The sequence below is a fragment of the Diceros bicornis genome, chromosome 19, assembly GCF_020826845.1.
Source record: "Diceros bicornis minor isolate mBicDic1 chromosome 19, mDicBic1.mat.cur, whole genome shotgun sequence".
Lineage (NCBI taxonomy): Eukaryota > Metazoa > Chordata > Mammalia > Perissodactyla > Rhinocerotidae > Diceros > Diceros bicornis.
The window spans coordinates 14,902,989-14,930,315 of record NC_080758.1 but is presented as its reverse complement, the minus strand read 5'-3'; the positions used below and the strand labels follow the sequence as shown (position 1 = coordinate 14,930,315).

The window sequence follows — 27,327 nt, the reverse complement described above, 5'->3', positions numbered from 1 at the left end:
TTTATAATAAACAGTGAATTTTACAAGAACAAGCAAAAAAGTATTAAAACTGAGGGGTAAATATAGACAAATTTCATACAAAAATTATTTTTTTAATCCATCAATAAAGAGTACATTTTTAAAGTGAAAGATAAAATATCACTGACAAAAGCAACCAAAGCTTTGAAGTGACTATAAATAAGCTTCACAGGAAAAGAGGAAGACTGGTATATACATACACACACACATATATTCATATATAAAATACATATATACACGCACATATATATACATTTATACACGTGTACGTATATATACACATGCCAATTTTACCAATTAGATAAACCCACCTCATCCTCCCTGGGGCAGAATGCATAACGTGGTAAAGAGGCCGAGAATGGGTTTAGGGAGAAAAATCCCAGCCATGGAAATCAGGATCTGATGGGAAAATCTCACCTTCTTATGGAAGGACCCATATGCCTGCCTTCCATAAGACAGGAAATCTTGCCTAACTGCATATATACATATGATGTAATTCTAATTGGCATTACAGAGGCCTTTTCCCCTCAGAATTTGATAAGTGAATTCTAATGAACACTTCTATGCATGTGTTTATTAGAAAATACAAAAAATTTTGAAAACCTACTAGTTGACATAATCAAACCACTGACAGCACAGGGGTGACTGGATATGAGGGAATACGAACACCAGGGAGACAAACACTTCCTGGCTTCAAACACCGTCAGAATTCTCATTGCTGCTCAAGTCTGCGTATCTCTGCATTTTTTTTCCTATTGCATTTGCTGTTTTCTTGACTTGGCTACTAGATCACATATTAGCTAACCCATGTCTATCTCCCATTATAAAGGTCTTCTGAAGAGCTTTCATTAGCTTAGTTTTATCAAATGCTCATCTTTGGAATACCCACCGTGGGACCAGCGGGATGAGTACCATGGTTAGTCCTCTTAATTGCCACCTCTGCAGAAAAAAGGATTGGAGTCTGTTACTAGAAGACTATGAAGATGGAGTTAAAAACCAACCTGTCTAATCTGAGAATTTAAAACACTATAAATTGGGAAATTGTAAATTACTCAATTGTCGTAGGAACAATTGGTGTTGACTTGGAAGGAAATAAGGTTAGATCCCTACACCTGGGAATACATACTGTCAAGTAATAATGTGGAGAGGAATAGATAGTTTAACTTAAATAATGTTTGTTCCATTATTTTAAAAGGGAGGCACACTTGGCATGAATGAATTGTTGAATATTTTCAGAGTTCACTCTGAATGTTATAACACATTCCTTAAACACAGTATTTCTCTCCTGTGTGAGTTCTCTGATGTTATAGTGAGAGTTTATTTAGGCAGAAACATTTCTCACATTAATTACATATATAAGATTTCATTTGTCTATGCATATTCGTAAGGTTTTAGCATTGTGTAAATTATTTGAATTGCTGCTTTGTTGGTCACTGCTTTCTTGGAATTCACTCCTTATGAGTTGTCTGATGTAAAAGGAAGTTTGATTTGTGGTGAAATGTTTTCTCACATTTGTTACACTCATAGGGTTTCTCCCCTGTATTTTCTGATGTTCAGTGAAAGTCCACAGCTGACAGTAGGTTTTCCCACATTCACTACATTCATAGAGTTTCTCTCCTGTGTGAATTCTCCAGTGTACTCTGAAGGCTGACTTACGGCAGAAGGATTTCCCACATCCATTACATTCATACGGTTTCTCCCCAGTGTGAGTTCGCTAATGTTCAATGAAGGAGAACTTTTGGCAGAAGGTGTTCCCACATTCATTACACCCATAGGGTCTCTCTTCTGTATGCGTTCTCTGGTGGTGAGTGAGGGCTGACTTCCGGCAGTAGGTTCCCCCACATTCGTTATATTCATATGGTCTCTCCCCTATAGTTTTCTGATGTTCAACAAGGTGTGAGCTTTTGCTGATGGCATGCCCACGTTCATTACACTCATAAAGATTCTCCTTTGTGTGAATTCTCTTATGTTCATTGTGGTCTGACCTCATAATGAATGTTCTACCACATTTCTTAAACACATCGTGTTTCTCTCCTGTGTGAGCTTTGATGTATATAGAGAGTGTTGACTTATGGCAAAAGGATTTCCCACATTCATTACATACATAAAATTCTTTTCCTCTATGAGTTATCTGATACGCAATGAGGGTCAATTTAGTACATAAAAATTTCCCACATTGACTGCATTCACAGGGTTTCTCTCCCGTATGAGTTCTCTGATGCACACTGAAGGCTGACTGACAGGTTTTCCCACATTCACAACATTCATAGGGTTTCTCTCCTGTGCAAATTCTCTGATGTGCAGTAAGGGCTGACTGACAGAATAAGGTTTTCCCACATTCCTTACGTTCACTGGGTTTCTCTCCTCCATGAGTTCTTTGGTGAACAGCAAGGCAAGATTTCTTGCTGAAGGCGTTCCCACATTCCTTGCAGTCATAAGGTTTCTCCCCTGTGTGTGACCTGAAATGTTCAGTGAGGGCTGACTTTTGAAAGGTCTTTCCACATTCCTTACACTCATAGGATTTCTCCCCTCTGTGAATTTTCTGATGTACAATGAGGGCTGATTTGTCAGTGAAGGTTTTCCCACATTCACTGCATTCATAGGGTCTCTCTCCAGTATGAATTCTTTGGTATCGAGTGAGGTTTGTCTTTACACAGAAGGTTTTCCTACAGTCATTACAAACATAGGGTTTCTCCCTTGTATGAATTCTCTGATGTACCACGAGAGTGGACTTCTTAGAAAAGGTTTTCCTACATTCATTACATTCATTTAGTTTCCTGTAAGCATGTACCCTCTTCTGTGTAATGATGACTGCCCTTTTGAAGAAAGTTTTCCCACATTTATTATAGTCAAAAAGTTGTTTCAAAGTCTGAATGTTCTGGTGCAGAATAAGATATTCATTTTGACTTCTGGCTTTCCAAATTGGATTATATTTGTATTTTTTTATTCCAGAATGACTTTTCTCATGCTTAGAGTGGAGTAGTGGTTTTCCACCTCCACTGTATTCATCAGGAACCTTTTTAAAACAGCTTTTCTTTGCAACAATTACCTCTGAATTAGTTTTCACATTGATTATAGTTGTACTGTGTTTTTCTTGAGGGAACAATATTTGTGCCCATATTAAATGTTTTCCCAAATACATCAGCTCTCTCTGTAACCAGTGTTTTACTGTTGAAGAAAACAATGTGCCTCAAATGTCTGCCTTGGATTTCCTTGTCTTTCTCTGAGGCATCATCAACACCTAGGAAGAAGCACAATTAACAATAACTTACGAGCCTTTACACATTTGCTATGAAATGAGAATTCCTTCCAAATGCCTTGTTGTGGGGGACTGGACTTCAGGCCCAGCCTCTCAGGCTTAAGGAAATTTCAAGTGCAAACATCTCCTACTTGGTTGATGTGGGGGAAAACAAATAACAAAAAATAGAAAAAAAGCAAGCCCACCCACACCAGCCTGTTTGACAGGGTGAAAGGAAGGGGAAACCAGCAAAGAATACAAGTACCTCTGACACAGAAAAAGTAAAATAGTCCTGGGGAACAGTAAGCACAGAGTATCTGCAAGTGTGGCTGACAGAGTATTGAATAAGCCAGACAGGAGTCAAGTAGGCACTTAGAGAACGACAGTGAGACCAGGAGAAAGAGACTTCAGAGAGATGGTCGGTATTATAAAGAACAAGAAGGAGGGGTGAATCTGACATTTCGGCAGTGGTATGGGAACTCTGGAATTTGCACAAATAAAAAGGAGAATGTGGGCCGAGCAGGGTGGGGACTAGGGTGAGGCCAGCACGACCTCTAGCGCATCTGCATGACCTTGAGAGTAAGCGTCTTCTTAAGTTTTGTGCCTGAGGTGCCCTGTTTGCCTCGCTTGAGTCCCTGGCCTGGTAGGGCTCAGAATGTAAAGTGAAACTGAGTAATTTCTCAGTTAAAGGATGGAGAAAAAAACACAAGGTAACTAGACATGCAAATCATGCAAATCAAGCAAGATTTATTTTTTTAAGATAGATCTATGGATGTCTGAATATACAACCAGTCTATGACAATGGGGGTGGGTGGGCAGGTAGGCAACAGAGAATGCCACAGAAATAAAGTTCAAGGTGTGATAAAAGAAGGACTGGAATCTAGGGACAGATAACTTAGTGGCAAAATCTTTATAAATTTCAACTAAAGAAGGAGTACATTTATTCGGGAATAATGTTTTAGGTATCTATAGCATGACAGTTAATTGTCCTCAATGACCTCCAAAGGTTTGGGGCCTATAAAAAGAGATTCCTGAGAAACAGTACACAGATGCCAACTACGATCACTAACCGCCTTGGGACTCTCGTTTCCACAGGCTCCCACCTGCTCAGTCATCACGTACAGTTATCACTCAGCTGGGTGGTTCCGATGTGAGAATCCCTCCACTGTCCATGGCTCTTCTCCTCGCTCCGATTTGAAGAGCACATCTGGTTTGCTAACGTGATACCCTGTTAACGGGAAAGTATACAGAACTGGGACCAAGCTCTTTGGACTTCAGGGACTCTGAAGGACAAAGAAAGTACAGCTTCAGAAGCTGCACAATGAAGATGTCCTGCAATTGATCAGTAAAGCTAGAATACTGGGGGACAGGAGAGGGGGCACTGAGTACACACACAACACACACACACACACGCACATGTCCACTGCCTAAATCATCTTCCTCCTCTGATTCAAGGCTAAATAATTAAATTCAACATGTTTTTGTGACACAGAGCAAATGCACACTCTAGGGAGTTACACAGGGAAGCTGTACTTACCCACCGAGACTAGGTTACTGTAGTTCTCCAGCATCACGTCCCTGTACAGGAGCCTCTGAGGGGGGTCCAGCTGCTGCCCCTCAGCCTGGGTGAAGTCCACAGTCAGGTCGTTGAAGGAAACCGATCTCTGAAAGAATGTTTAATCCCAGGTGAACAGAAGCCCAGCGGATCCTTGGGGCGCACCTATCCTCCACTCTGGAAACCACTCTTGTGAATAATGGAAATCCATAATGAGATATTTGTTAGCAAGGACTGAAGTAATGTAACAAAATTTGTATTTTAGAAGCAACGCTCTAGAGCCTAGGGGTTGGCAAACTACAGCCTGTGGGCCAAATCCAGCCCCCTGGGAGCCAAAGCTGGCCAGCTCATTCGTTTACACATTATCTACGCTCCTTTCACACTACAGCAGCTGTGTTGAGTACATTTGACAGAGATCATATGGCCAGCAAAGCCAAAAGTAATTATTATCTGGTCCTTTAAAGAAAATTTTTGCTGTCCCTAACTCTAGAAAAATGGGAAATGGTTTAAAGGTCAAATTAGAGGGGAAGAAAACTAGGACACCACTGTGAGATGTGACCACAGGTAGTTCCAGAAGGGATGAGAAGGAGGGAATCACTCCCACGGGAGGAAGAGCAGGAGGAGTTGGGCACTAATCGGTTGTGCACAGCAGATGTGACGTCCAGATTAGCTTGCATGATCAGCTAGTAGTACCTGTGCACATACTGAGATTAGGAATTGAGCGTAGGAAGCTAACGCATTTCTCTTTAGGATGCTGCACTTGAGTCTGTGGAGCATACAAGCAGACATGTCAAGCTTGCAGCTGGATACTTGGTTCTGAAGCTCAGAGGACAGAGAAGAGAGAGTGGTGACCAAAAGCAGTATTTGAAGGTGTAAATAAGGAGGAAGATCTCGATGAACCAATATGGAGTGATTTTCCAGCTATATTTGTGAAATTTAAGTGAAAAAAGCAAAGCACAAAATAATACCTATAGTATGCCAGCTTTTACGTAGGAAAGAAGGAGATATAAGAAAATATGCATGCAACCACTCATGTGTACAAAAAGAAATGCAGAAAGGATAAATCAGAAACCAATGAAATTGGTTCCCTTCAGGGGATGGAGAATAGATGAGAGAATGGGGGATGGGAATGAGGTAGAAGGGATGGGGGAAGAGACACTTCTCTAAAGGATATCTTTTCTGTACAGTCTGATTCTTAGAACTTGGTAGTGTCACATACCCCCAAAATAAACACCTAAAATCAACCAGGATGAGGAAGTGGAACCCCAAACAGAATACAAATAGTAACAAACAAACCTAACTGTAATAAATTAAACAACATAGCTACAGTGAAGGGGATGAGGAAGAAAAGAACTGACCAAAGCCACTTTGGAGAAGAGTATTGAGACTACATTCTGTAAGGCTAACGATGAGAACTGCACATGATGATCCTCTAGCTGGGAGATTTGTTCTTCACGTGGGGTGTGGATCAGCAATTCTCAAACAACTTCAGGTGTCTACCTGGATAAGCAAATAAGTAAACATAATGTAGATCAGGAGAGCCAGGTTTCTCCTTGTCAGACAGGAGTTATAAATGAGGAAAAGGGAAGGCTAGAAGGAACCCAACAAAGCAACTGGCCAGTCAAGGGTCAAGGTCACGAGAGACACAAACCGTCCCAGATTGCAGGAGCCTGAGGAGACGTGACAACCAAATGCATTGTGGGATCCTGGTGGATCCCCGGACTGCAAAAGACATTAGTGGGACAACTGGCAAAATATGAATAAGATGGATAACAGTATTGTATTAATGTCAATTCCTTGGTTTTGATCAATATTCTATGGTTTTCAAAGCTAAGTGAAGGGTACTCGTACTTTGTGTATAATTTTTCTAATTCTTTTGTAAGTCTAAAATTATTTCAGAATAAAGCAGCAAGAAAAGGAGTGCCTTCTCCACCGCTGCAGACACCTGTGTACCAGGCATGCCTCAGGACCGCCAGATGCTTCACCCCGGTCTTTCCCTCGTTCCCCCTATACATTTTCATGCCAACACATTGTCAGATAATTTAATCACATCCTTCCTTCTATCACCGCTTAACTGCATCCTACACATAAACTATAAGTGGTCACATCATCCATATTATTTCCTCCATGAATACTTCCTCCTAAGGAGTTGTAACCTTCCTGAAGATAAGCAGTTATTTTATAATTAGAGGCATAACATTGGACATATAAGGTCTTAATGACTAGAAAGAATGACTGGCAAAAATATTAGAACAGGCCAGTGAGAGAGCGAGCCAGACAAGTGGAGAGCCTTCCCTAGGGTGTCCTCTACTCACTAAGGCTGAGCCAGCTGCACCTAATGGGTCCAAAATAAGAGGAGTGAATGTGCTCACTTTGTAAGAAATTGAATGGCATTTATAACAAAAGAACAAGAAACCCAATTTACCTGGTGACTCAGGTCGACTCTATAAGCAACTTGGTAAGCAGGATGATTATCCATTCAGAGCAGAGAATAGTTCCCAGATTCATATAAAACAAGTCCACCCACAAAAAATTGATGGGCACCACCATGAGCAGCATAGGGTGACACACAAGAGGACAGAGAGCTGTATACATATGTGCTCACACCTCTGAAGGCTTAGTGTTACTTGTGAGGTGGGCACACAGATAATGCCCAGGCCCCACACGTAATGCAGAGATGGAGACAGCCTGCAATGCTATGCAAGCACACAGCCCGGCGGACAAAGACAAAAGGGCAGGAAGATCAATGTGAAGATAAAAGGTGTAGTCAAGGAGCAATTAATGAAAACGTGGTTAAAACAGGAGTGTAAAACTTGGGGCATGTTCAGGAAATGAAATGCAAGTTATCGTCCCTCTGCAATGGATCTCGGCATGGGTGACACTTTCCGCTAGGGGTAACTGCACACCTGCGGAGACATTTTTGGTTGTCAAAGCTCTGGGGGATGCTGTTGGCATTTGGTGGAGGGAGGGGGTACAAGGGATGGTAGATAGCCTGCAACGTGCAGGACAGTCCTATACGGGAAAGAAATGCCCCAAGTCCTGTACAGCTTTCTAATATCCTAGTCATAGAGATGAAAAATTCTTACAATGATTTGAGCCTATTATCTTATTCCATTTTGCATTTGAACACATAGTACTTTTACACATTTTCTTATGTACTCAAAATTTTCCTGGAATGTAATACTAAGCACATAACAGGTACACCCTACTTGGTCTGGATTGGAACTTCAGGGATTTTCACTCTTTTGAAAAATATCACTAATGGCAATGCTGCTCATGGCATTAGAATCATGAAACATCACACCTATATCAGCGTGAATCTGCAACTGTCACATTCACAGTGATTTAACCTACAGGTATAAACAGACTTTTACTTTTTTGACTTTCAGTATAGTTGTATCTGAGTGATGCATGTTAAAATACATACTATTTCATTTTCAATTAATCTGCTTTTATTTCTCCTTTATGTTAGAGAATTTTATTGATTTTTTTTTAAATTACAGCAACAGGTTATATTATCTATGATTTCCAAAATACAATAAAGGGAGGATGGGTTTTAGCTGCGGTCTCTGGAAAATAGAGCCTGACTAAGGTAAGAACTCAGGTGCTATCACTTCATCTGGGAGGTCCGAGCCAGGGCAGTGAGGGGGGAAAGGAAGTGAGGAAAGAAGGCTGTGAGCAGTGAGGCATGAGAGGTGGTAGCTCACTGCCCACCACTTCACCACAGGCCCCAGGGGGAGGCAGCAGGAGCATTCCGTCAACATGTGGGACTTCTCCAGAAGGACCACAAGGAGACACTGACCTTGGAATGGAAGAGTGAAAGGAGGGGGCGTTAATCTATCCACGTCCCTCTCATTTCCCATCTCCCTTCAGTCAAGGCTCACCCCAAGGTGAGTTCACCTGCCCACACTTCCAGGTTGCATCATTTGGTTCCAGTCCCTCAGGAAGCCAGATACCACACTTCATGGTGTGTTGTTTCATCCAAGTCTGAGAGAGGAGGGGCAGCACAGTGTGGGTGGGGCATCGACTAAGGAAGATAAAGGAGATAGTTTAATGTGAGAAGGTTTGCGTCCTAATATAGCTTGTACAAAATACGTTATATAAATGGATGTTGGGTCTGACGGAGTTGAGAGGCACCTCACCATCTTTCGTGTCGTTTGTGTAATATCGATCTCCTTCACTAGCTTGTGAGCTCCATGAAGACAGAGACACCACCTCTTTTGTTCAAGCTGTATCAAGAGCATCTAGCAGTGCTAGACATGTGGCCTATATTAGTTTAATCAATATATAGCTGTTGAATGAAAGGTCCAGAGTGGTAGGAATTAAAAAGAAGTAGGAAATGTTCACTACATGAATAGCCTTACAGGTTACACCAATGAGACCGAGCTTTTATCCTCTAAGCGGTGTGGAGCCACTGAAGTAATTTCTATATTAAGAGACATAATCCGACGGGCATTTTAGAGGGATCACTCAGTATGAACAAGTCTTCAGATGGGAAGGGAAAGGAGTCAGGCAGACTACTGAGAAAGCTATTATGATAATCCAGGAGAGAGAAACTGAGGCAGCGGAAGTAGGGATGGAGGGGAAAGACCAAATCCAAAAAATGTTTATAAGACAACATTTACAAAATTTGACAACTGGATATGATAGGTGGTGAGGAAAAGGAGAGCTTAAGATGGACCTCATTTTCTGGCTTGCATAACCAGCCAGACAGTAGTAGCACTGATAGGGAATAAAAAGCAAGAAACAAACTGAGAAGACTGGAAATATTATTTCCCTCTTGGACATGAGGATTCCAACAGCCTTTTGGACATCCATATAGAGATGTGCAGCAAGGATCTCAAGCTGAGGTGCTTGGAGGTGGAAAAAAAATTCAGAGCACAAAGAGTTGCAAGATAAAACCACAAAGGGAATGAAAAATATCAAGAAGAGTGATGGGCTAACAATGTAGGGAAGAAAATTCTATAAAAGATATAAATAAGGAATGATTAGAGAGCTAAGAAGAGAATCACGTGAGTGGCATCACAGAGATTATCAGAGGTGCATTTCAATGCGGGGGTGCTCACACTGTCGACTGTAACAAAGAGGTTAGGAAAGCACGGACTGGAAAATAGCCACCGGGTTTGAAAATATTTAGGCCACTTGACCAGAACAGATCCATGGGAGTGGTGGGGGCAGACACAAGACTACATGAAGTGATTTGAAATGAGATAAGCAAGTGAGGAGGTTTGTAACATTGAATTGTTCCCTGTACAACCCGTTTTAAAAGTATAGCTGGAAGAAATAGTTATAGGGCATTATTTCAGGAACATGCAATCCATTTCTCCAGGTTTCATCCCTGGAATCCAAATGCTGTCTACTCAGATGATAGTGAATTGGTCTCCTCCAAATACTATGCTTTGCCTGGGTGTACAAGTCACAGGAACCCCACTGCATTTCTTTCACAGCTATTTTTGGCAAGACTGGCCTCTGTGTCACTTATTCAAAGATTATCTAAGGAAATGTTTAGATATAAATGACAGGAAAACCATACTAATAGCTAATGTAAGACCTATCTTATATTGTCTGGGCCTTTCTCGCACAATTTGAATAAGTTACAGGAACTGATTTCTGTATATTTATGTCAACTTTTCCAGTGTTGATCTGATACTCTTTTCTTTGATGCTGAATTTTACGTATTTCTACTCTTTCATCTGAATGTACAAACTACTATAAGACTCTTTGAAATCCACTAAAAAATGTGGGAAGTAAATCTCTAAACAACTTACCTGGAATTTGTTCATTTTCAGATGCTCTTGAGAAAGCGCAGAGTGTTGATACCAGGTTGATACCAGAGCGGGTAAGGAAGAAAGAGGAATGGAATCATGAGACGTGCGGCTAACACAGCAGCTCTTACAATACCCACTAAGAGAATGGCCCTTGACCAATGTGGTACAGGAAGCTACAGGAAACGTGTTGAGGGAATATCCACTTCTCCATTTACAATTCTGAAATGATCACACAGAACTTTTCATAGTGAACGTATGAATATAAATAATTGTTTTCTACGGAATTACTGTCAATATGTATGCCTTGAAAAAATTAAAAATAGGGGCTGGCCCAGTGGCGCAGCAGGTAAGTGCCCACACTCCGCTTCGGCAGCCTGGGGTCGCAGGTTCGGATCCTGGGTGCGCACCGACTCACTGCTTGTCAAGCCATGCTGTGGCAGCGTCCCATATAAAGTAGAGGAAGATGGGCACAGATGTTAGCCCAGGGCCAATCTTCCTCAGCAAAAAGGGGAGGATTGGCAACAGATGTTAGCTCAGGGCTAATCTTCCTCACCAAAAAAAGAAATAATTAAAAATAATCTGAGTCCAATAATAGGAGATTGGGTCAACAAAATTTAGTATATACAAAGTTGGAACACTATCCCAGCATTCAAACTGATTCCAGGATTAAAATATTTATTGGCATGGGAAAATGTTGCTATTCCGTCATTTATCTATTTTCCTATAATATTTTTTAGCCACTTGAGATCAGATAATCCAGGAAAAGCTCAGAAGCAAGGAATACAAGTGCTTTAAGATGTTTTCCTTTTGTTTGGTCTTCTTTAATCGCAATTTCACAAGAGGATCTTTTGCTCAGAAACATTTTAACTCAAATGTGGTAGAGGACCAAGCCCGGACCTGGCAATCAAGAGACCTGAATTCAGTTCTTGGCTCTCTCACTAGCAAACTACAGGACAGGACAAGCTATTTACCTTCTGAGTCCTAATTTTAAAATATGGCAAAAATAATACTTTTAAAAACCTTCTTTTTACCTCTACTGTGTGATTCTATAAGGGGAACAGTCCATGAATCTCAGGTGTGGTGATGGACACGATTTGAGCAGCTCAGAATAAACAGAAAGACCGAGTGGAGATTGTGGGGAATGACATCTATGTGTTTAGGAAGTGATGAGGAATGATTTTCTAAGCTACAGCTGGGATCCCTTCCCTCCAACCCACACGCTCACAAATCCTCCAATGAAGTGTCTTTTCCTGTCAAATCTGCACCCTACCCATTCCCTTCAATTGCAGCTCACATCTTCTGAAAGTTGAACTGAAGCTTTGCTGAGCCACAATAATCAACGGTCTTTGAATATGGTGTTATCACCCAGACTTTGCTCACACTGGAGAGGAAAATTCTGGTCCAGTAACTCTTCAATATGTTCCTTTCACGGATTTTTCTGCTTCCACACTGAAATTCTAGGGAGAGGTTTCAGCTCAGGAGTATGTTCTTCCAAGTGTGATTTGTGTTCCTGGGGCCTTCTGCTTTTTACTTTACTGGAATAGTTTTGTTTCAGTCTGGGCCCAGAAGCCACATTTCCATTAGCAGAACCTGCACTTGGAGCCCTAAGGTTCAAGTGTCTGGTGATCTGGACCTTTTCTAAAATCTAATCAGGGCTGCAGAAGTGTAAGACAACAGTGCAGGAGGCAGGAAGAGCCTAGAAGCTTCAATTATGCCTTGTGACCTAAGCAAAAGAGATCAAATGGTTTGATTACCAAAACATATAGCATAACTGCTGCCTAAGGCACACAGAGGGCAAGTCATTGTGCAAGAAAACCCAATGGGTGTAGTTAGAGGCAAATGTATATTACAAAGATCGTGAGACTAGGAGTGAATAGGCCTCGTTTTAAAACTCAACTCATTCACCAGTGAGTAAAGCACTTTAGCTCTCTGCAAATGAGGTTTTTAAATGTGCTCCAATGGGGTGGTAATGCCGACCTCACAGCCTGGTTGGGAGAACTTAGAGAGATATCCAAAAATCTTTGTAACATTGACAGCAGGGAATATTTATCGAGGGCATATTATATTCTGGGCTTGACCTTCACCAGTGCTATCTCGTTTCACCTTAGAACAACGCTATGAGGCAAATATTATTCCTACGCTCATTTTACAGATGAGAAAACAGGATTAGTCTAAGTAACATGCCCAGGGATGCAGTGCTGTTTCGTGGCAGGACCTGATCTGAACCCAAACATCAAGCTCTTAAAACTCCATGCAACGCTGCAGACATCTCCGCCCCACCCCCCACCCCCCATCCCTTAACTGAAATCTTTTCAGTCAAATCTGCACCTTGGCCATTCCCTTCAATTGCAGTTCACATCTTTCTTCTAATAAGTACTTAGTATAAAATGACTAATATAATGCTAATAACATTTAACTCTCATAATAAATATTTACTCCCTTTCCTGCTGCTCTCCAGCACTTTTCAGCCCAGCTCCGCAGGCTGCAGCTCCGAGTGCATCCGCGGAGCTTCTAGAATCAGATTTTAGCCATTTGGCTGCACAAACCTTCACAGAGCACCTTCTTCGGGCAATAAAGGCCACGCAGAAAGCCCACCCCGAGGCCGGCAGGTCAGGAGCCCGCCTCCGCCTCGAGACCATCGCAAAGCCGCTTCAGGCCTTCCCTCCAGCGGGATGCGAGGAGAGCCCGCGTCCACTCTCCGCGGACCGAGGCCAGCTCCGCTCAGCCCCGCCCCTCCCTCCGGCCCCGGGGGGCTCGGAGCTCCCCGCCAGCGCTTCCTCTAACGTGTGGGTTCACCTGCTTCGCTTGCAGTTCGCACCGGGCGCAGCTCATGGCAGAAGGATGTGATCCGGCCGCTGCAAGACCCTCCCCCGGAAGAGCCTGGAGAACCGGAAACAGCGCCCAGGTAGAAAACCGGAAACAGCGCTCAGGTAGAAAACCGGCGGGCACATGCGCAGAAGAGGCGCCGGGCCCTCCTTCCCAGGATTCCCCCAGGGGCGGTGGATGCCTTTCCAGACTACATTCCCCAGAAGGCCCCGCGGCCGCGCCGTTAGCCCAGGGATCCTTCGAAGAGCTTATGCTTTAATTACGGGGCATGGTTGATTGCTATGAACCATTAATACAAAAAGAAAAGCTGCATGTTAATTTCACCGAAGACTAGAAGATTACAGACTGTATGAAATGTCCACCAAAGTGCTAAGGATTCCAAAATCCTTATCTTTCTCCTAAACTTCTCTTATCAACACCAGAGCTGCATATCTTATTCTTTCCACTGTTTTTCCCACTCAGCATCAGAAAACACACTGGGGAACAATCCCTGTGAACATTTTAAATGTGAGAAAGATTTGTACACATCTGAGATTTTACAGGGGACCAATCAGAAGAATGTAATCTAGACAGTAAAGCCTTCACCTATTTTGGTGAATCCATATAAATATTCTGAATGTATGAAAGCATTGTAGAATTCAAACATTATCTATCCAAGAGTTCATGATGAAAGGAAGTCTGTCAGGGGGGAGTTGCACGTGTTGCCTGACTTACCAGTGGCTTGGAACGAGCAGGATTGGAGGATTGGGTGCAGGCAAGAATATCCAAGGAAAATTCGTGTAGAAGAACTTATGGGAGTGGACACAAACTGTGAAGATCTTTGTGTTTGTATTAGTTTTCTATGACTGTGTAAAAAATTACCACAGATTTAGTGGCTTAAAACAACACAAATGTATTATCCTGTCACTTTTGTAGGTTAGAAGTCTGCATATGGTATGGCTAGATTTTCTGCTCTGGGTTGAAATCAAGGTGTCATCTAGGGCTGTGGTTCTCATCTGGTACTTGGGGTTCTCTTCCAAGCCCACTGGCAGGATTCATTTCCTTGTGGTTGTAGGACCGGGGTCCCATTTTCCTGCTAGTATGTCAAGCAGGTACCGCTCTCAGCTCCTTACCACATGGCCCCCATAGGCAGTCCATATAACACGAGTGTCGTTTTCTTCCAGGCCAGCAGGAGCATGTCTGACTTCCTTTTTTGTGACTAGCTGGAGAAAACTGCTTTTAAAGGATTGATATGATTAGGTCAGGCCTATCAGGATAATCTCCCTATCTTAAGGTCATTTTACTTGGGACCTTAATTACATCTGCAAAATCCCTTCACAGCGGTACCTAGATTAGTGTTTGATTGCATAACTGAAGCAAGGTGTGTGTACACAGGGGCCGGGGCTCTTGAGGGGCCACCTGAGCATTCCGCCTCCCACAGTGTTTCATTTCAGTGCTCATCAAAGAACATCGAGCAGGTGGACAGAATTACTAGTCCGTGGATGTCTTCGTTCACATCAGTGCTTGTAGAATAAGCCCATTTATGGAGTAGCCGTTATGACAAGGATAGAGGTTATGCATGAGCCCACAGCACAGGGCCACTGCTCATCAAGGCTGATCTAGCTACTGCTACTGCTGCACTTGCCATCCCAGGGATCAACACTGGGCCCTTGATAAGGTACCACCCATTGAGAGGAACAACCGGCTTCTTGGTGGAAAGTTGATCTTCTCAGACCCCTTGAATCCTGGTTGAGGTAGGGATTCACCGCTGCCAAAAGTGACACGGGCTTTGGATGTGGCTTTGCTTTCTTGACCACCATGGATCTCTCGCTATTTGAGGACTTACAAAACACCTGACTTACTGACATGAGACCCTGCGTAATATCACTTCAGACCAAGGGACCCATTTTATAGCAGGAGGTGTGACAACGGGCACGTGACCATGAGATCCGCTAGTCCCACCATATATGGCATCAGCCTGAAGCAGCCAGCCTGACAGAACTGTAGCATGGCTTATTAAAGGCTCAGCTGAGGCAGAAGTTTTGGAACAATACCCTGAGGGTTTGGGTGCTGTCTGCCAGGATGTGGCATATGCGTTGAACCAGTGGCAGTATGGGATGATGTATCCCCAATAGCGAACGAACGAAGGGATGATGGTAGGATTGGCCTCTCTCACTGTCACTCCCACTTCCAGGATCTGTCCCTCCCTCTCCGACAACTTCAGACTCAGGTGGGATAGAGATCTTGAGTGTTGGAGGGAACGGTGGACAGTTCCACCAGGAAACACAATGAAAATAAATGCCGTAGCCTCCAGTCCTTCAGAACATGTTCTGTATGCTTTACAGAGGTCCTGGCACAATCAGATCCCTAGTGTTGACGTCAGTGGCCCTAATAACACTCCTTTATGCTGGCTTTCCTCCTCCTTTCTCTCATTCTTTCCACTCCCTCATCTCTACTTCCTAGAATCGCCTCCCAGATAAACTACTTGCACCTAAATCCTGGCTCAGGTTCTGCTTTTAGGCAACGTATTTATATAAATAAGTGTGTGCATGGCTCAGCTACTCCATAACCCGGGAACGATATGCATTTTTACATAACATGATAGGAGGGCATTGTATATTGTGCCCTGCCCTCCCTTCCTGGCATTTCTTTTTCAACCAGAGGGGGAAGAGAATGAAGATTTGAATTGAAGATTATAGAGATGAAGTTATCATCATTCATTCACCCTAAATGAAGATTATAGAGTTAATATCTAGGTCTTTGCAGTCTTTTTTTTTTTTTTTGTGAGGAAGATCAGCCCTGAGCTAACATCTGTGCTAATCCTCCTCTTTTGCCAATCCTCCTCCTTTTTTTCCCCACCCCCCCAAAGCCCCAGTAGATAGTTGTGTGTCATAGCTGCACATCCTTCTAGTTGCTGTACGTGGGACGCGGCCTCAGCATGGCCGGAGAAGCGGTGCGTCGGTGCCCGCCCGGGATCCGAACCCGGGCCACCAGTAGCGGAGCGCCCGCACTTAACCGCTAAGCCACAGGGCCAGCCCGGTCTTTGCATTCTAATTACTAAATAGATACAGTGTTTATGGTACATGAGTGTAGGTCTGCCTATCACCTAAGAGTAGGCATAAAAATAATGGGTCCTGCTGAGTTTTTATTCAGTGGGAGCTTCCTTCAAAATAAATTTAAAGAGTAGTGGAAGACTAAAATATGCTTTTAAAAATTATTTCTCAAGGGGGCCGGCCCGGTGGTGCAAGCAGTTAAGTGCGCGCGCTCTGCTGCGGCGGCCCGGGGTTCGCTGGTTTGGATCCTGGGAGCGCACCGACGCACTGCTTGGCAAGCCATGCTGTGGCGGCGTCCCATATAAAGTGGAGGAAGATGGGCACAGATGTTAGCCCAGGGCCGTCTTCCTCAGCAAAAAAAAAGAGGAGGATTGGCGGATGTTAGCACAGGGCTGATCTCCTCACAAAAAAAAAAAAAAAAAAAAATTATTTCTCAAGATGTGCTTTTTCAGCATACCAGTTACATTTACAAAGATACTTTTATAAGGATGTTCATCGCAGCATGGTTTATAATAGAAAGAAAGGAAACGACCTAAATGGACATTGGTCGGGAAAAATTGGATAAATTATGGTGCATGTACAATGGAATGCTGTGCGGGCACTAAGAATGAATCAGGTTATTTATATGTTGTAATAAAAAATGCCTAGGATATATCTTAAATGAAATAAAACAAAAGGCAAACAGATATATAAAGCATAATTCTTTTACATATACATGTTTACATAAAGATAGGCACATTTAAATAGATATGACTGTATAAATTTAGATAAAATTTAGAAGCATATGCTTGAAAATGTAACAGTGGTAATCCATGGGATATGAGAATGTTTAGGAGGAAGAGGGACCTTTGCTTGTGCATCTATATAATTTTTCTATGAAAAAGTAAATGGATGGTTTTTCCATTTTGTATGTCTTTCATATACACAATGAAAGAGGACTATAGAGGCATTCTTAGCCTATTGATTGAATTTGAATTTCAAATGTCTGTGTGCGTAGGTAAAGAGAGAGAATAGAATACACACACACACATAGATCCTCACTGAGATAAGCACTGAAGAAAAGACTAGAATAAAAATATCAAATATTCATCCCTTATTAGTATAGGTTTATAGGGAAATTCTATTTTTGATGTTAAGTATTTTCCTTTTTAAAAGTTTCCTTGGCATTTCAGTAACTTCTGTCTGTCCTCAAATCATTCCTTCTGCCGTCTTGCCACCTGTCCTGGTTTGCTAGGGCTGCAGTAATAAGGTACCACAGACGGGGTGGCTTGAGCAACAGGAATGTACTGTCTCACAGTTCTGGAGGCCAGAAGTCTGAAATCAAGGTGTCCGCAGGGTTGGCTCTTTGAGGGCTGTGAGGGAGATCTGCTCCGTCCAATCTCCTAGCTTCTCACGGCCTCAGGCGTTCCTCGGCTTGCCGGTGGCGTTCTCCCGGTGTCTTCACATCATCTTCCCTCTGTACTTGTCTGTCTCTGTGTCCAAATTCTCCCACACCCTTCTCTTGTAAGGATGCAGTCCTATTAGATTAAAGTCCACCCGAATGACCTCACCCTAACTTGATCATCTGCAAAGACTCTATTTCCAGATAAGGTCACCTTGACAGATACTGCGGGTTAAAACCTCCACATCTTTGAGGGGGACATAACACCACCCAACAATTTTCCTGACAGCTTTACTGAAGTAAAATTAATGGTGACCTCATATGTACTTTGACATGTGTATGGACATCTCTCTTCAGAGTTATTTGGGCAATATGATATAAGGGGGTCTTGGAAGAGGAGAAAGCCATGCACTGAATCTACATCAGACTCAGAGAATCTCGCGCTGATTCCCACATATTGGTGTTGCTCCGACGAACATTTGTTGAATGAATAGTTTAAAAAAGAGAGGGGAAAATATTTCAAGAATGAGGATGAAAACAGGGAAAGTGATAGAGAGGGGATGGGGTCTGAGATGTATAGCTTCCCAGGTCCCCAGCTCTGGGGCTCAAACCTGGCCAGCATAGAGGTCAGGGACTGGTCCCCAGAGATGATGAATTAGTCAAGATAGTCTGGGGTCGCGGGGAAGGCGGGGAGGGAGAGCAAGCAGGATGGAGGGAGGGAGGCTGGCAAGAGAAAGATACTGAAAGCTGCAATTTCCACTGTGGCCACTAGGTGACAGTATTAGCACAGGCCGGCTGCTGTCAACTACCAGGATGAGCTTTGTTGGCTGGACCGACGTCTCCCGCTGCTGTTAACGTAAGTCAATTCATCTGTGCTGGACATCTGTTGGGGGTTTTTTTGTTTTTTGTGTTTTTTTTGGTCCTCCTGACATCCAGACTTTTTCTGCTAACAAGCACTTCAATTTTCCTTTGGGGAACTATCCCACTCCCATTAAGGTTGCTGTATACACTCATACAGGATGTGCACTGCACAACTCCAGAGGATCCATCCATTTAGACCGCTGAGTGATGCTCACTGGAATTGAGCAGTGCTCAACCTATACAACTGTCAATGGCAGCCATTGAATAATGGTCCAATAAGTTGGCCACCCTACTACTGGCCTAGGTGGAGCTGATTCTTCCTGAGGTGGATGCCATGAAGCAACTGCCCATTAATTCCTGCTGTGTGGATCTCTGGAGTTATCCTGGTCCTGGTTCTTCTCAACTCCAATAATTCCTTTTTGATTTGGTTAGTCAGAGATACTTTCTGTTGCCAACAAAGAACCCCAACGAGTCACAATCTATACCTCAAACCTCCCTCCAACTGAAAGCCACATCTCAGCAAAGTGTCTTGAGTCCTAAGAGTAAGGCTAGTCTTTATTCATTACCCATTCATTTGTTCCTACAATAAATATTTTTGGGGTACCTTCTATATGCCAGGCTCTGTTCTAGGTTCTGGGAAACAGCAGTGAAAAAGCCAGACATGGGTCCTGCCTTCACGGAATCTGCCTACTCAGAACATGGTGAGGAAGACCACAATACATAGATAATCACAAACAGCTAGAGTTCCAATTGTGAGAAGTACTGTGAGAGAAAAGAAGAGGATGGTAGGTGGAAGATATTTTTAAATAAATAGCATTTATTTTAGCCTTGCTATGTGTAAGCACTTTCTATGCTTTACAACAACCACAGAGCAATGCTGTGGGTTAAGTACCATTGTAGGTCCTATCTCACAGATGCAAAAACAAAGCTTACATTAAATAGAAATACATATAGTTAATAATTTACAAATATGAACATAAGTAAGGTTTCCCAGGATGCAGGACTTTCTGTACTAAATCTCAGAATTAGAGAATCCTCGTAGCTTAGCCTGTCAGAGCCCAGAGACATGTTAGAGATTAACGCCTCAGGATCAGCCAGAAGCCCTGGTTGCGAGCAGCAGACACTGACTTATGCTGACATAAGCAAAAAAGGGGACATTTTAACAAGGATATTGGGAGGTTCCTAGAACCATGTTAGAATTCAGGTGGGAACCCTGGTAGGCTGGGTGGCAGGACCATCTGGTGGGGACTCCACTGCCACCACTGCCCCTGGACACTGGATGCCCTGCTGCTGTCTCTGCTCCCCCTGCCACTGAAGAATGTACCCCTGCTGCTGTCGCTGCATAAATAAAACTCTCTCCCTGTGCATTTGTATCACTTGCTGAAGAGTCAAGTCCTGGGAAGAGGTATCTGATTCGCTGAGCCCAGGTCACATGGCCCACGCCCCGGGGTGCCAGGGCACAGAGGAAGTGAGTGCCTGGCTTTTCAGGTTTCCTCGGTGGGAGGAGGGCTCTGCCTTCCAGCAAGATTTAGCCAGTGGATGATCTCCCATAGACAAAAAGGATGTTCAGATGTCAGGTCACCAAAATGAATACATGAACGGTAATAAAATGTCTAGTACAACTTCTGCGGCTCTCAAATACACTCGTGTCATTTTATAGACGATGCTCAAAGACAAGTGCTGTGGTGCAAAGAGCAGAGTGGTCCACACATGCCCCCCAAAGTTCTCCTGGAGTTGCCTGGACGCGGAGCCAGCCGGGTCGTGGAGGGGGACATGATTCCCTCTTAGTTTCCATGGGACCAGGCCCTTTCCTCAGCAGAAGGGGCTGTATCTCCCCATGGTCCCCAGCGTCCCCAGGGCAGCCAGAGGCCCTAGACAACCTGTGACCCACAGGCACCCCAGCCCACTGCGCGTGCGGCCCCAGCAGTTGGTGTGTCCCTCCCTGATGAGGTTGCTTTCATACGCTCCCCATAAGAAGGGAGAGCAAAAAAGGGGGATCCCTCCACTGGAGTCCAGTAACTCACGCGGGCCCTCAGTCCTCCCTGTGGGATGTGGCGGGATGGGGGACCGTGCATTGTCCTCTCTCCCTGACCCTCAACTTGAAGTTTCCTATTTACACGGTAAATCGTCGTACCTTAACCCATTCTGTGAGATGTCTCTGAATTCTTCCTGAGCCCTATGGAATGACAAGTGGAGACCCCAAAGGGCCCCACCTTGCCCAGCACTGCTTTGCTGAGGTCCTACAGCAGTCTGGGCCACCGAGCAGACTACCTCTCCACCCAACTCTAATCTCCCTTTCTGCCCCTCTTCCCACCTGTCAGTGCCACCTTCTTCTGTCCTGGGTCCCCTGGTGCCCTAAATCCTTCTTCTTAGGGGAAAAGCTTTCAAGAACTTCAACCTCCAGGCTGAAGTTTCGGGGACTCAGTTAACTCCTTCTCCCAAGGAGATGTGCACATCTGGGAAAGGTAATGCTTTTCGGCTTCAGGTAAGCACCAACAGAGACTTGGTGGCACCTTTGGAGGAAAATAGAAGTAGATTGTCTGGGGGGAGGGAATGTCCCAAATTAAAACATGGAGACCCTGCCTGTAAGCAAGGCTGGTCCTAGTAGCCTGTCACCGTTCTCCTTCCCTGCACTATCAGGTTGGGGGTACCCAGGACAGAGGCCCAGAGGGCTCGGGCCCAGTTGAGACAAGGGGGGTGCCCCCAGGCCCCACCTGGCTGCCTCCTCAGGCTGGTTGCCGGGATTCCAGCCCCAGGCTGGGTGTGTCCCCCTTCCCTCCCCCGTTAGAATGGGGGCTCCTGAGAGCAGAGGCCCCATTGGCCTCATTCTGCCATGTCCTCAGTGCCCAGCAGGCCGCCCTATATATAGCAGGGTGTCAAGAAAGTCAAGTGTCACCATTCAGAGGGAGGCTGCATTTGGCATTTATCCTGGCAAAAAAAGCCCCCCTGAATTTTAGGAAGAGGGCCCATCAATTCCCAGGAGACCCCCGGCAACTCCTCCTGCCCAAGTCAATCTCTGTTAATCTTCACCTACCCAGGTGAACCCTAAAGTTCACCTATTAGGCCACACAGTGTTTTTGTGTAAGTTATAAAAAGGTGCTTCCCCCTTAGATTTGTATATTTATTAAACTGGGAAATTGTTTTAATAAGTATACAAATCAAGACTGTCTGTGGTGTGATCGGCAACCCGTAGGGTTGTGCAGTGCACAACCTGTGCACCTTTACTGAACAGCCCTGGACACCACTCCCTTCTCCAGTAGCCATGCTTTCCCCAAGTGTACAGAGACTCCTTCAGCTCAGTAGGAATAAGGTGGTAGGCCTTGCCCTGAGGTGCCAGGATCCCCTCCCTGTCTGGACATCATGCTCCCTGGTTCCTTCCAAGAGCCCAATCTGTGCTGGGAACAGTCTTTGACGACACTGTAGTAAACAGGGGTGGCCTCCTGGGGTGGGAGCTTGGGCCGAGCCAGCCGGCACTGAACTAGCCCGTGGAAGGCCTCCCGGAAGCGCTGGGACATGAGGGTGTAGATGATGGGGTTGAAGGTGCCGTTCAGGTAGATCAAGGGCGGCAGAAGAGCAGACAGCCGAGGTGGAGGTAGGGCGGGCTCAGGAAGGAATTCACCACCACCAGGGTGCAGTAGGGCAGCCACAGCACAGCAACAAGGGCGACCACCACAGCCAGCATCGTGGTGACCTGCCAGGTAAGACAGGAAAGAAGGAACGCGCAGGTGCCAAGGGAGAATCCAGAGCCCCAGGTCTCTGCGAGCGTTCAAGAGGAGTGAGCCAGAGAGCACCCGGGCCTTTGCCAAGCTGCGCCCTCCCTTCAACCCCATCCCCGCCTAGAAAACCGCTCTGCATCCTTCCACACCCTGCTCAAGTTGTTTTTACCAGGAAACTTCCCCTGTTCCAACCCACCTCCAAAGCCCTTCGATGGGCCACCACTCACTGGCAGCAAATTCATTACCCCATCGAGCCGCAGTCTCTTCCTGTAGAAAATGGAGACATGGTACCGCTTCCTCACAGGTGGAAGCGAGGATCAAAGGAGTTAACGCAGGTCAAGAACCGAGATCAGTGCCAGGCAGGTAATAAATGCTCCGTGGGTGATTTCTGCTGCCGCTGCTGCTAACATAACCTCTACTGCTCTTACCACTACAGTCGCATGGGGTCAGAGCCCGACAGAGCAGGGTTAGAATCCTGATTCCAGCACTAACCAGCTGTCTAGCCCTGGACGTGCCTCTCTGTCCAGCCACACTCTCACTTCTGCTACGTTCAGTCCCCCTGCCCCCGCCCTCCTGACGCTCCTTCCTGCCTTTGCCCACCGCTGCCTGTAATGCCTTTCCCCTCCCTGCTCTTCGCGTCCTAACTCAAGATCTAGGCCAGCACTTCCCTGGCAGCGTCGACTAAGTAAAGCCTCCTAGAGGTGGTACAGGTTGGAAGGGGTTTCAGAAGATGCCCAGTTTCTAAATTCTGGAATGAAAATGCCACAAGGGGGCACCTGTCAACAGGAGACAGGCATGTCCCTAATACCGGGAGGCCAGCCGGGCAGCAGGCCTGCCCCTACCCGGGAGCACACACTGGCCCCTTCAGAGACCAAACCATGGGTGGCAAAAGTTCACTTACTAGAGCTTAAATGGCTCAAATAGTCCCGGAACTGGTTCTGCCCGGAAAACCCTGGATACGTTCAATCAGCTCTGAGGAAGAGGGAGAGACGACTTTCTCATCAAGAAAGTTAGCCTGGAATGTTCCAGCACACGACTGCTTTTCGGAGTCCACGAGTTTAGCTCTTATGCGCGACCTCTCCAAAGAGGCCTGGCCCTGACTAAGTCAACAAACTTAAGTGCTAAAATATTCTCCAGAATCCTCAGCAATTCCTAGTCAGTCTTGCCTTCTGATTTTACCAAATTCAGATTCAATTCCATTCCCTTTTAGGTTCATTTTGGTGATAAACATCGGACAGCAGTGTGTGGGCTCTGGAGCCAGGTAGCCTGGGTTCAAATCCTGGTTCTAGCACTTACCAGTTCTGTAACCTTGGGCAGCCCCTCTGTGACTCAGTTTCCTTACCTGTCAAACTGAGATGATAACAGGACCTACATAATGCGTCGCTGTACAAATCCATGAGGTTAACTTCTGTTAAGTGCTTGGATCGGCACCTGGCACATAGCAAAGGCCAAATAAATGTTAGCCGTTGTCATCATTATTATTACTATCATTATTATTATTCTCCATTGACATTCTGCTTTCATTTAATGCCTCTTTCCTATTGCGATTGTACACTGCGTTCTGCAAGGGCTCTCTTAGGCATCAAAGAGCGCTCAGTCCATAGACCTCCCACTATCAAAAAAGGCATTCATGCTCCAACAAAACAATAATAACAGGTACCATACACTGAACACTTCCTACCTGCCAGATTCATAACATTCCCTACCGTCCATTGAGGTAGACAGGCACTTTATCCTCATTTTACAGAGGAGGAAATCAAGGCTCAGAGAGGTGAAGTGACTTACCCAAAGCCACACAGCAAGACATTGGCAAAGCCAGGGGCTAGAACCCAGGTCTGGAATACTCTTCATCACCAGAAGTTTCACCTAACGCATAGGTGAGGCTGGGGTTGGATCCTAGCCCTTCCAGTGGTAAACAGAGTAGTAAATAAGCTGGTGGGAGGGAAGGGGGAGCTAAGTGGGGATGGGCCAACAGCCAGAGATGAATATTTCAAACCTGCTCAGCCTGTGCCCCACTGTCTTTCATCTGAAAACTGCCGAGCTAAGGTGCCTGCAAGTAGGATGGGCCAAAGGGGCTGTCTGAGGCGCTGGAATAGCCCCCAACAGTGCACCCACCCTGGGGGGCAGGGAGGTGGCACCGATGATCCTTGCCTGGCTCAGGAGTGACTCAGCCAGGACAAAGCATCCTCCTCCTCCCCTCAGGCTGAGGGTGGGGCTGGAAGGCTGAAGATACAGACCAGAGCTCTCCACCCCGCTGCATTCCTGGAAAACCCTGCAGGCCACACTGCTGGAGTGGGGGTGGAGGGGAGCATATAAGGGATCCCGCCACCTGGGGTCCCGCCCCAGTTCTCTTAGTGTCAGCTTTATGGCTCCCTTTTCCCTTCTGAGCCTGTTTCCTTGTCCATAAAAATAGGTATTAAACCTCCCAAACAGGGATAATATCCGGAAGGATCACGCATCAGGCACACAGTAAGTGCTCAATAAATGCTGGATCTCGCCCCCCCTCACCACACCCCATCCCCCTCCTGGGTTCTCTGGCTCTCGGGGTCCACTGAGGCAGCTTTAGTGTCAGATGGAGCGTGTGGACTCGGGGAGCTCACTTCACCTTTCTGAGCCTTCGCTTCGGCCATCAGGAAAAGAGAAAAACAGTTACTGTGTAGCTCCTCATTGTGAAAGTTTAGAAATAAGCAACATTAATTGAGCTTTTAGCCTGTGATTCGCGGGGGCTAAAGACTTTGCACGGTTAATCTCACTTCTCAGGACACTCGTGTGGTGGGCACTGCCCTATCCTATAAAAGGCGAAGAAGAGGAAACCGAGGCTCAGAAAGGCAGCAGTGCTATCTCCATAAACAACCCTAGTAAGTGGCACAATAGAGATTTGAAGCTGAGGAGTTGGACTCCAGAAGGGCCCAAGCTTCTACCCATCAATCTGCTGGCTCAGTACACAGGGGACCGAGTGAGGATGGAGGTCCCTACCTGCTTCCGGGAGTTGAGGGCGCCTCTCCTGCCCCGGGAGGAGAAGAGCACTTGGCCAGAGAGCCCGAGCGCCCCGTGTCACCAGGAGGCAGTGGCCCGAGGAAGAGGACCCGGGCAATGAGCGCGTAGAACACGGTGGCCAGGCCCAGCGGCGGCGCATAGAAGAGCGCGAAGTCCAGGAAACAGACGGGCAGGCAGAGCGAGCGCGACAGGCGGTAGCCGCCCTGCACCTGCTCGCCGTCGGCGTACGCGGTCTCGCGCGTGTCCACCAGGAAGAGCCAGGGCACGCAGCAGGCGCCGCTGCCCGGCCACACCGACGCCGCGGTGCGCTTGGCCCGCGCCACGGTGCGCAGAGCCTGGGCGCGCGGCGGGCGGCAGATGGCGAGGTAGCGCTCCGCGGTGAACGCGGTGGTGGAGCTTGTGGACTTAAAGCCCAAGTACTGCAGGTAGTTGATGGCCAGACAGCCCGCGTGGCCGAAGACCCAAACCCGGGCGGGTGCGGCCTCGGCCACAGTAGGCACTTCCGCCGCCAGGAGCACCAGCAGATCCGCGCTGTTATCAGGCTCACCAGGTAACAGTTGGTGGATGTGACCATGTGGCCGGTCCGGAACACCACCAGGACCACCATGGCGTTGCCCGCCACACCTACGGCACATACGAGGGGCACCAGGGTCAAGGTCATCACCTGTACAGCCAACGGAGGCCGGGGCATGGTGCCCAGGACCGACGCATTCGCGCGCTCAGGATGCTTGGTGGGGTTCTCCATGCGCCCCTGTACGCGCTGCACCCCTAAGGTAGCGGCGAGTTGGGGTATTCCTCCCAGCCGCCAAGGTGTCCTCGGGGAATCTGGGGACGCTCTCCGCGCGGGAAGCTAGGGGTCCCGCGGCTGTCTCCAGCTGACTCGTTTCTCCAGCTCCGTGCAGGGTCTCGCTGCCGCCGCACGGAGCGCTGGGGACTCCGAGGAATCAGCAGCAGGAATTGGGAAACGCGCTGCTCAGTTTCCAAGACGACTTTTAGCCCGAGTTGGAGCGATCTTTCCCGGGGTGGGACTACTGCAGGGGCGCGCTCTAGCCGTGAACCCGGCGCCCGAACGCAGCTTCCTGCCAGACAGACTGCTCGAGCCCTCTCAGGTCTCGCCAGGTTCGCGGGACTCAGGACTCTGAAGCGCGGTGTCAGTCCATGAAGCGCGGTGGGCGCTGTCGGATCTCCGCCTCGCTGACCTTTCTCTTTGCTCTGCTCCCCGCGACCACCCCAGGCCGGCTCCTCTGCCGGCCTTACCGCGCTCTCCCCGCTGATACCGCTTGGCTGATTCTGGGTGCCCCAGCGCAGAACCAGTCCTTTGCCACCGCTCCTGGCACCGCACGCTAGACACCTCAAGGGAGCAGAGGTATCTGGCGCCCTGCTTGCACGCCTTTCCTCTGGGCTTTCCCTCCCTCCCTTCTTTCCCTCCCTCCCTTCTTTCCCTCTTTACAGGGTCAGCGCCACTGGGAAACGGGGGAGGAGTCCGCGGACACAATTCTGGAATCGTATCCTGTTTTCACTGACAGAAACCTCAGCCCTGCAGTTGACAGATGGGGAACCAAGGCCCAGAGCTGCGGGGAAATGGAAGGAATTTGCCCGTCTAGACTTGGGTCGGTCCTGTCTCCTCCTAAACTTCTCACCTCCTTGTCACCTTGTCACTTTCTCCTGCTTACTTTCCCCAGTCTTCCCTTCCTCCTCCTGAAGATCTGCAAAATCTTGGAGGATGTGCCCCACGTCCACAGGGACCTCTCCCATCTCTAAGACTGTGCCACCCACAAGGCACAAACCAGTTAGGGATCTGCAGCTCTGTGCCTGCTACAGAAAAAGTGCGTGATGGTAGTTGAATGAATGAAAGAACTCGTTTCTTCACTAGAGAAAGCTTCCTGAAGGTGGGACCACACAAAGCCTCATAAAAGGCATAAAGGCTGCTTTCCA

At 46.4% G+C, this 27,327-nt stretch overlaps 2 protein-coding genes across 2 annotated transcripts in view; both read right to left on the bottom strand.

The window, feature by feature from the left end:
• ZNF334 (zinc finger protein 334) lies at positions 1–12,788 on the bottom strand. Its single transcript, XM_058562572.1, is given in 7 exon segments — positions 1–1,561; positions 1,564–3,089; positions 3,091–3,261; positions 4,394–4,484; positions 4,794–4,920; positions 10,580–10,605; positions 11,850–12,788. Coding segments are annotated over 7 exon segments (2,040 nt in total). The 5' UTR covers positions 11,854–12,788; the 3' UTR covers positions 1–1,466.
• The window catches only part of TP53RK (TP53 regulating kinase), a 255,425-nt gene that overhangs the window by 102,726 nt on the left and 125,372 nt on the right, over positions 1–27,327 (bottom strand). The gene's annotated exons all lie outside the window — the stretch shown is intronic.